This window comes from Lingula anatina, chromosome 8, assembly GCF_051362555.1.
Source record: "Lingula anatina isolate TDL-2025a chromosome 8, LinAna3.0, whole genome shotgun sequence".
In the NCBI taxonomy this organism is placed as follows: domain Eukaryota; kingdom Metazoa; phylum Brachiopoda; class Lingulata; order Lingulida; family Lingulidae; genus Lingula; species Lingula anatina.
This window is the reverse complement of record NC_141774.1, coordinates 15,313,351-15,322,749: the sequence shown is the minus strand read 5'-3', so window position 1 is coordinate 15,322,749 and position 9,399 is coordinate 15,313,351. Positions and strand designations below refer to the sequence as shown.

General features: G+C 40.6%; 2 protein-coding genes across 3 annotated transcripts; one reads left to right on the top strand and one right to left on the bottom strand.

The window, feature by feature from the left end:
• Positions 1 to 340: 340 nt before the first annotated feature.
• Positions 341 to 3,561, top strand: LOC106179313 (apolipoprotein D-like). The gene is made up of 5 exons (XM_013562885.2): positions 341 to 503; positions 997 to 1,126; positions 1,758 to 1,916; positions 2,895 to 2,959; positions 3,149 to 3,561. The coding sequence occupies exons 1-5, from the start codon at positions 486 to 488 to the stop codon at positions 3,362 to 3,364; spliced, it is 588 nt and encodes a 195-aa protein (XP_013418339.2). The 5' UTR covers positions 341 to 485; the 3' UTR covers positions 3,365 to 3,561.
• Positions 3,562 to 5,433: 1,872 nt separating this feature from the next.
• LOC106179315 (uncharacterized) lies at positions 5,434 to 9,361 on the bottom strand. 2 transcript variants are annotated; one of them, XM_086994625.1, is made up of 4 exons: positions 8,926 to 9,361; positions 8,382 to 8,550; positions 7,692 to 7,787; positions 5,434 to 7,402 (listed from the first exon to the last, which is right to left on the bottom strand). In XM_086994625.1, exons 1-4 carry the CDS (start codon positions 8,986 to 8,988, stop codon positions 5,814 to 5,816), a joined length of 1,917 nt encoding a protein of 638 aa, XP_086850751.1. In that variant the 5' UTR covers positions 8,989 to 9,361; the 3' UTR covers positions 5,434 to 5,813. The 2 variants fall into 2 exon arrangements, with proteins under 2 accessions (XP_086850751.1, XP_013418342.2); XM_013562888.2 differs by lacking the exons at positions 8,382 to 8,550; positions 8,926 to 9,361 and adding an exon at positions 8,123 to 8,233.
• Positions 9,362 to 9,399: the final 38 nt, after the last annotated feature.

The window sequence follows — 9,399 nt, the reverse complement described above, 5'->3', positions numbered from 1 at the left end:
ATATTATTATTATTCTTATTATTACCTGTAATTTCATGTACTTAACACGCCAGTTATTTTGCTTATGCAATTGCTGCCAAACATAATTATGATTGTACATTTGCCAATTAGATTTTTTAAAAAATTCAAATAATTTTTATGCAAAATTTGTACTATCGCCCTTCGCCTTCTCTTATAATGCAAAATTGCATTCACAAATTCTTTTAACTCACTAAAGCCGGCGAATTTATCGTGAGAACTTGGGTTGAAACCAATAAGTTTCCACACGTGTTGTGGCACGCGACACGTGCAGCCCCTTGTATAATAAGCGATAACGGCCGGCGGATAGGCCACGAGGTCACAAAAGTATGATATGATAGCATTGTTTTGGGATTAAATCTGTGAGTTAAAACCGTTCCGGAGTGTCATAATGCCCATTTTGACATCAAATATCCAACAGCGATCACACTTTACCCACTCGCCGTAGAACTCGAGTCAGCTTAGCGATGTTTCCCAGTTTACAGGTATGTATTTCCATTTAATGTATATTTTATCCATTTGCGGAGAATATATGTAGAGAAATGCCGCTGGGAAACATTGTTTAAAATGACTTGTGCTATCTTGTAGTCGGTAAAATTTAGAGTTAAATGTATTTTTTTTTTCTGGTACATCTTTCCTACGTATTTTACCTGTGAATGTAAAACTCAAGCATTTTAGTTGTAACTTTAAATATCATTATAATAATTTTTTTAAGGGTTGGGTTTCCTGATAAAACTGAAACCTGAGATCTTTCTATAGTGTTTTTTCCTGGCGAAATAGCTGTGCCGGTGTAACGAAACCGAGGGTCCGTGTAACAAGGTCCGCTCTCCATATAGTGATAATGGTTAGGGTTGGTCTGACCAAGGAGCTGGAACGATGGGTATATCCGAGCGCTCCCTCACACTCTTTTTTCGCCACCGCTTATTCAACAGTCAACTGGCTTCATCACCTTATTTTCATGAATTTTAATGATCTCAGGTTTGTGTTATTGTCTCGGTCTGCTTGACCTGTCTTCTGCCCCAGTACGTGCACTGCTCTGGCTGCAAGAATCCTCCACCGGCAAAGAACTTCACCAACAGCAGATACTATGGCTTGTGGTACGAGATTGGTACGTATGGCTCTGTTCACAACCAGTTGATCCGCGGACTAACTGATCCGCGGACCAAATATGGCCGACCCACTTGAAAATTGCCACGTAATTCGTGAGGGGAATCCATAAGGGTGTCACTCGACGAGCTTTCAAGTGAGTCGGCCATATTTGATCAGCTAGTCGGCGGATCAAACAGACCCTATGAAAAACATGCACTCTTTTCCAGTTCATCTGTTTCACCTACGGTCCTGTATTGTCATAAAAATTATTCTTGACTTGATACGGTGCAAGCGCGTGTCATGGGTGTGTCGTATATGCTGCTGTAGCATAGGTGTTAAATCACTACGGGTCCGTGTGAAAGAGTCCGCCCTCTATTAGATTCACACGGTTTAGGATTAGCGCGACGTAAATGGGTCAAAATCTAGGATGGCGCTTACATGAAGAAATCAAAGGGAACAGTGGACGCTCTAGTACATGAAAATTGCAAAACGATAGATCTAACTCACAAAAAAAAAAAAAAAAAAAAAAAAACTCAGAAGCTGATCTTTCATCATGAATTTGGAGCCTGAAAAGAACTGAAAACGCATGCTAATAATTTATTCACTGTAATCCCTAAAACTCGGTCTCATCTATATATACGTTTCAACAGGCAAAATCCAGACGGCGGGAGGGGCCTTTTTCGAGAAGGATTGCGTATGCACGACCATTGACGTCAAACCACTCTCCAACTCTGACGTCAGAGGTGATGCTTCGGTCATAAACAGTTGCCGGAAGAAGACACCACAAGGAGCGTTTCTTAACGCCACAGGTAATGCTAAAAAATCGTCTGAGATAGTCCAAAGTCTAGCTAATTAGGGAAAGAGTCAATCTAGATGTTGGGGAAACCGGAGCAGAGTTTTGTCAGAATTGTACAGCAGTAGGAACCCAGCAGGCAAACGCCATTGATTCTACGTTGATTCAACGTTGATCCACCAAAATTAACGTTGATTCAACGGTGAATCAATGTCGTTTGTCTGCTGGGAAGTTACTCCAACTTGTTTTGCACTACCACTAGCCATATTACGTGTCTGTATGCTTGAGTCGTCACAACTAAACTGATGAACTTCACAGCTTAGAGATACTACTGCGCATGCGTCAAGGTATCAGAATCTCCTCCGAGCGCAGCCGAGAATAAATTACAGCTTTGGAAGTAACTCGCTCGCGCTGCCAGTAATTACGCCGCGGGATATCCAGGACACAGACCGTGATCACAAGATACCGAAAATAGATTTTTAGAGTTTTAGAAAATAGATTTTCCATGTGAACGGAGCCTTAGCCTGTCTCGGACGATCTCCTTTTCAATGCATTAATTTTCAATGAGGAGGTTAGACATAAGCATGTCCCCTCAGATGTACCTCATTGTTATATGTTTGCCTTTTTTTATTCAGGAAGGCTTACATTGTGCTTTTAAAACATAAATCTGTATAATAAAGCCCGCGTATGTAAATTATTCTAAGAGGCCATTCAGAGCAGAGCAAATATGGACGGACCCTACACGAGCCGACTAATCCCCTGATGGTCTCCCGCCTCCACACGGGCCGTCCTTGCAGGGGTCTAGCAATTAAACCACGGAGCCGTGATTTTATCTGTTTATTGCATCACTTAGAGACGGGGAGACCATCAGAGAACTAGTCGGATCTTCTTTCATATAGGGCCCACCATAATTGATCCGTGGATCATTAGATCCTGGGATCTTCTGTTCTGAATGGTCTCTAAGGCTAAAACACTTGCAAACGTTTGTATGTAGGTAAACTATCTCACGAGAGCCCAGCAGGTAAATGGAAAGAAGGGTTTGCCTGGTTTGCACCAAAGGTACACGTATATTGTAATGGATTACATAAGATATTAAATTTAATTCAAAGAAAAAAATAAGCTAGATGTTTTCTCCTATGCCCGTTTTTCTTTCTTTCTTTCCTTATTCATTTATTTATTTTTCTCTTAAAAAATAAACGCTTACAAAAAATTCTGACTCCTCACAATAGGCATTTTTACCATTTCAAGGTTGACTACACCATTATTGCTTTGGATGAAGATTACGCCGTTGAGTACGACTGCGGGACTACTCTCGGCTTCACGAATTACTGCATCCATATATTATCAAGGAGGCCGACACAATCACCGGAAGTGACGCAGAAGCTCCTCACTTTTGCTGAATCACTTGGACTGAATACAGAAAATTTGAAATACGTTCAGACTCTGCAAACCGGTTGCTGGTAACGCGGAGATCACGCCATGCTGTATGTGGTTTAATGTGAATTTGCTTCATATTTACTCTAAATTTATGCAGTATGTATACCCGCAGACTTCCTACAAACAATTATAGGCGTTGAAAGTAATTTGTGCAAATGTGAAATCGTTCTCAATGCAAAGGGCAGATCGAAGAGACGGAATGACTGAGGGGTTTCAGTGGCGGATTTACAGGGAGAGGGGTCCTGACCCCCCCCCCCCCCCCCCCCCCTTTGATTTCTGGTCCAATCTTGAAATTAGAATATTTACCAGCTGATTCATAGTTCTAAACCGTACCAAATGGCACCGTTCGCCCTCTAAAATACCAATTCTTTTCGGGGCCCGCTGAGGGGCCCCAAACCCCACGCCAAGTGAGGGGGGGGGGGTCGGCTTTGCATCCGCCCCCTCCTTCAAATAATCCTGGATACGCCCCTGATTTTCTCGGTAAACAGAAAAGCCTACATCCGAATAACTGCGAATGAAAATGCCTTCTCGAAATCGGTGTGACCAAATACCGAAATGACACAGAATGGCACGAAATGACACCTTTATGTTATTTTTAACATCAATATAACTTTTTATGATTTTGCGCCCAAAATAAGATATTTGTCTTGAACTTAGCACAATGTCTCTCTGCCGATCGAGATCTATGGAGAAGAAATAATATTGCAACTGCGACGGAAGTGGATGGCCTTGTTGGAAATTTCAAAATGGTCGCCCTTTTTGGCGTAACTCAAGAACTGTAAAAATATTTTTCCGTTAGAGATAAACATTTGTTGAGTTTTTGTAATTTTGGGTGCAAAATCCAAATTACAAGTTATTTTGATGTTTTTTTAAAACATTGAGGTGCCATTTTGCGTCAGTTCGTGTCATTTTGGTATACATTGTGTAAAGTGACACGTAGTCTCTCAAAATGAGTTCTCTGCAGTTACGTTTATTTATTTTTTATTTTAAATATTAGTGTCTTTTCATGGTTTAAGCATATGCCTAAAAGTTAATCTGAAAAATGTTCACTGTTGTTATAGCGCGCTTTCTTTATATTGTATTTTATAAAATATAATATATCTTTGGATGGAGAAAAGAACTGTCTTTTGTTTTCAGTTTTTTTTTAAATTAAAATCTTCAGTAGGCCTAGGGCCTAATTTGAAATACACACACATTAATAATTAAAAGTTTGAGATTTCCCATGGAAGGAAGAGAAACAAACAAGAGTCGAAAAACACTATATATCAGATAAAGATAGCACCTAGTCTGTTTTTCATTACAACCTTCATGTTTATTCTGCATATTTAATCTTTCCGAAATAGATTACTTAAAAGATATCCAATTATTTATATAATTTCCCATATAATGTTTATATACTGGCACTATGAAATCGGGGCAGCCAATTTCGCATTTGCTACTTACCATATTTTGATAATTACATGTAAGAGTACACTTACACAATTTACACTTTCCTTTATATGCAATAAGGCGTCGATAAACGTTCCCTTTGTCCGAATATAATAATAATAATATAGTGGAAATTTGTACACATACAGGTATAGGTAATGGATAGGTCAAGTACATCCGCTTTTGAAAAAACGCTTTAGTTTTTAAACTTCTAGATTTGAATTGATATACAGATGAAAATTTAATGGGAAAAAAGTAAACCGTTGTAAAAGAGGCTGCTACCTGTACATGTACTGCTACATGTTTCAAATGACCTCATTCACGTGACAGACCCGTCACGCTGCGGAGGTTAGGACACATTTGGTCTTTTTTTTCACAATTTAATTTTTGACCGTCTCTGCACGAGACACAAAGAAGAACTTACTTCGCTGTAAAAACCAAAGGTCTGTGTATTTGTATAAACATGACGACATACGTTATGTACTGCAACGCTTTGCAAATCATATAAAATCTTGAATAAATCTCTGCATGTATTTTAATACATAATAATAATTATCCTAGAAGTCTTATATAGTTAATTATAATTTTCCTTTAAGTCTATATATATATATATATATATATATATATATATATATATATATATATATATATATATATATATATATATAGTTAATTATAAGTTTCCTATAAGTCTATATATAGTTAATAATAATTTTCCTAGAAGTTGACGGCGTATTTATACCGTCTGCTACGGTCCGTCTAGTAGTTCTGACAAGAATTGGTTCATTAAGAGATATTGAAAACTGTATCCATTTATCTCACTTATTTCCTCACCCAGTAACAACTGATTAATGTTCTTCGGTAACCTCGTGCGGCTCGTAGAGTACATTACTCAGTAGGCTTACATTTTGCAAAGCGAGGCTATTTCCGACTCTGGTTCCACTATGAGGTATCATGTAATTGGTCAAACGTCATTATTACCATGGCGAGGATTGGATGTCCCGTTATTCTGTTTGCGGCGATCATCATCACAATAAACGACATCACACTAGCAACCCACTTCATCGCTCCCGTCCCCACAGTCATCCTCCTTGTCACACACCCACGAATGTAAAATACAATCGCCGTTTGCGCAGGTGAAAAACGAACCACAATGAGACTCAACTGCGTAGCACGTCTCGTTGTTTTGGGCGCACAGCCCATCCGGGCAGCGGACCTCGGACTCTTCACACGGGCAGCCTTTCTCGTCGCTGTGGTCCCCGCAGTCATCTTCGCCGTCACACTGCCACGAAAGTCTGATGCATTTTCCTCTAGTGCATTCAAAACCGTCGCACGTGCAGTTTATTTCGTCACTTCCGTCACCGCACTCGTCGAGTCCGTTGCAGTGCCAGTTGTCGTATATGCATTTGCCGTTAGCGCAAAGGAACTCACCGCATGTGCAGTTCTCTTCGTCACTACCGTCTCCGCAGTCGTCGGTTAGATCGCACGTCCAAAAGGTATAAATGCACTTCCCGTTGGCGCATAAGAACATGTCACACGTTATGGTGCAGTTGATTTCGTCACTTCCGTCCGTGCAGTCATCCTCACCGTCACACAACCAAGAGTCGTAGACGCACCCGGACTCGTCATGGCAAAGAAAACGGTCGCACGTGCAATTCACTTCGTCACGCCCGTCATCGCAATCAGAGCGATAGTTGCAGATCTGGTCCTGCCGTACGCAGCTGTCATCAGCGCAGTACATGCCGCTGCACACGCAACCCTCCTCATCACTACTGTCTTCACAGTCAGCTTCCCCATCACATTGCCATGGCCTATAAACGCACTCGCCGTTATTGCAGGTGAAGTAGAAAGCATCACAAGTCGGCGTGATGGTGCAGTTTGTTTCGTCACTTCCGTCGCCGCAGTCATCGATGCTGTCACAGATCTTGACGTCTTGGATGCACGTGCTATTCGTGCAGCGGAATTCGGACTCTTCACACGGGCAGTCGGTTTCGTCGCGTGCGTCATCGCAGTCAGGGCGCCCATTGCATATCTGGTTATTTTGTATGCATCGTCCATCAAGGCAAAACATGCCGTCGCACCTGCAATTAATTTCGTCGGTGCCATCTCCACAGTTGTCGACCCCGTTGCACTCCAGTCGGCTAGGGATGCATTGGCCGTTACCGCAGGTGAACAAAGAGCCACAGGTTGACGCGCAGTTCATTTCGTCACTTCCGTCGCCGCAATCGTCACTGCCGTCACAGGTCTTGCTGTTTCGGACACACTGACCATTTGTGCAGCGGAATTCGGATGAATCACATGGGCAGTCCGCCTCGTCTCTTCCGTTCACACAATCGTTTCTATCGTTACAGACCAAAGAAGCGTCTATGCAAACGCCATCTTGGCACGAAAACTCGAGGCTGCCACAACCGACAGAAGGGCAATTCTGTTCGTCACTTTCGTCAGCGCAGTCTCCTCGGCCGTTACATAGCAAAGTCACTGGAATGAACGTCCCGTTACTGCACTGGAAGTCGGTCTTGACATTTTTATTTACATTACCAACCAATCCCTGCATTACTTGGGTACAGTCAGCCGGAACCGGAAGTGACGACCGAGTCTCATTCATTGGCCACTGGTGCCAATGACAGTCTGGAATATCTGAAACCAGCAAATTTTCACTGGTTTAAAAGCTAGAATATATATTGTATAGATTAAAAACTTATTTGAAAGACATTAATTCATATGTCCATCAGTTGAATTTAATGCCGAAGTCTTCAGTTTCTTATTGTGCAAATCGTGTAATTTTGTACCAGTGATACTAAATAAGTTCGTATCAGCTCAAAAATGAAAACATTTTTCATCTTATTCTTATTTTTAAAAAAATGACGATGTATACCTCGATGAAAAATTTTGAAGCTATTATCATGAAGCGAACGTGCGATCTTACCGAGATGGTCAGAAGAAGCATTCTCCATACCAGTGCATAAGTTGTCTTTTTCGATCCCCATATACTGCAGTTCTGCCTGGCAGGAAGCCACCGCAGCTGCAAGAACATATATATTCATAATTGTATTATGTGCATTGATATACAAGTTTATCATCTTAAGTAACAGAGCGTTATATACACAGAGAATAAAATGAGTTAAAGCAATTGCTTAAAGATCCTCAAGATTAAGAGTAGTCCCAGGAGCGTGTTTTCCTTAGATTGTTTATTTGGATAGTTACGACTTTTAACTAGAAATATCAAGGTGTCAAAAGAATTTCGAATTCGCTGTAACGAAACTGAGGGTCCGTGTAACTGAATGCCCACCCTCCATTTAGTTATCACGGTTAAGGTTAGTCTGACTTAGGTGGGTGAAAATCTAGGGCGAGATTTACCTGCACATGTGGATGGGAAGCAGACGCTCTATCATGGGGGACTCTCTGTCACGTTTCCCCGGTCTTATGGTTATTTTTTCACCTTATCAACAAAGTCTGTAGCAGATGGTTGACGTGTGTGTGTGTGTGTGTGTGTGTGTTAGAGAGAGAGAGAGAGAGAGAGAGAGAGAGAGAGAGAAGGGGAGTAAAGTGTATTCTAAAGTAAAAAAAACTAAAAGACTATTCAAAGTCGACAGACATTTCGAAACAATAACCTTACCTGTGCACGTATCAGCACAGGTCGAAGCCAACAACTCACGGCCTTGGGCATCATGGCGGCAGGGTGGGAACAACTTGTCACAAATCACGAGAACGAGGTACTCAGAACAGTTAAAGCAAGGGACCGTGCTCTCCAGCGACGAATACATGGCGGATTTCATTGCTGTGGCCTAAATAAAAATACAAACAGCATAGTGGTCGATGTGCAGTCTTACCCTGATTTACTTTATTTTATTTTCTTTATTTATCGATTTTTCTATCATCTGTTCTTTTTATCTTTTGTTTCTTTCTTTCTTTCTTCATTTCTTAATTTTCATTATTTTTACTAGTGGTAGTACTAGTAGTAGCACATGTAGGAGTAATAGTAATTTCTCATTTATTTCATTTAATTCTACTGTGTGCGAGAGAGAGAGAGAGAGACAGAGAGAGAGAGAAGTGATAAAAGAATAAAAATATACATTGTAATTCTTCATCCATACTATATTTGCCATTGTACACCCTATATGTCTACCATTTATCATCTTGACGTTCCTATGTCTACTTACCAGATCTTGATGCCCTAGTGTGTTAGGAAACATGACACCCCCAAAGCTGACACCTGGGCACATCGGGACGTCGTGGTACTCACACTTTTTAGGTCCAACTAAAAAACAAATACATGTATATGTAGTGAAGAATTTTACAAGCTCTCCTTTTTTTTTTTTTTTTTTTTTTTTTTTTGTAAATTTTTAAAAGTCTTTAATTGCATCAACTTCTTTGAATGGATAGATTTCATATCAAAAGTACTTCAGTTGTTGTAATTTATTCATTCATAGAGCATATGACATCATGAAGAGCAAAAACCCACGCCCAAAGAGCAGTTTTATTTGCCTGGTGACAAACAGAAAGACGTTTTAGTTAATGGGTACATTTGGGCCCCAATTTTACATGTGTGGTACAATAGAATAATCTTTAAAGTACATTAAGCAGTTCGAAAAGAACAGAGGGTTTTAATCGGCCCATATAAATATTATCAATAA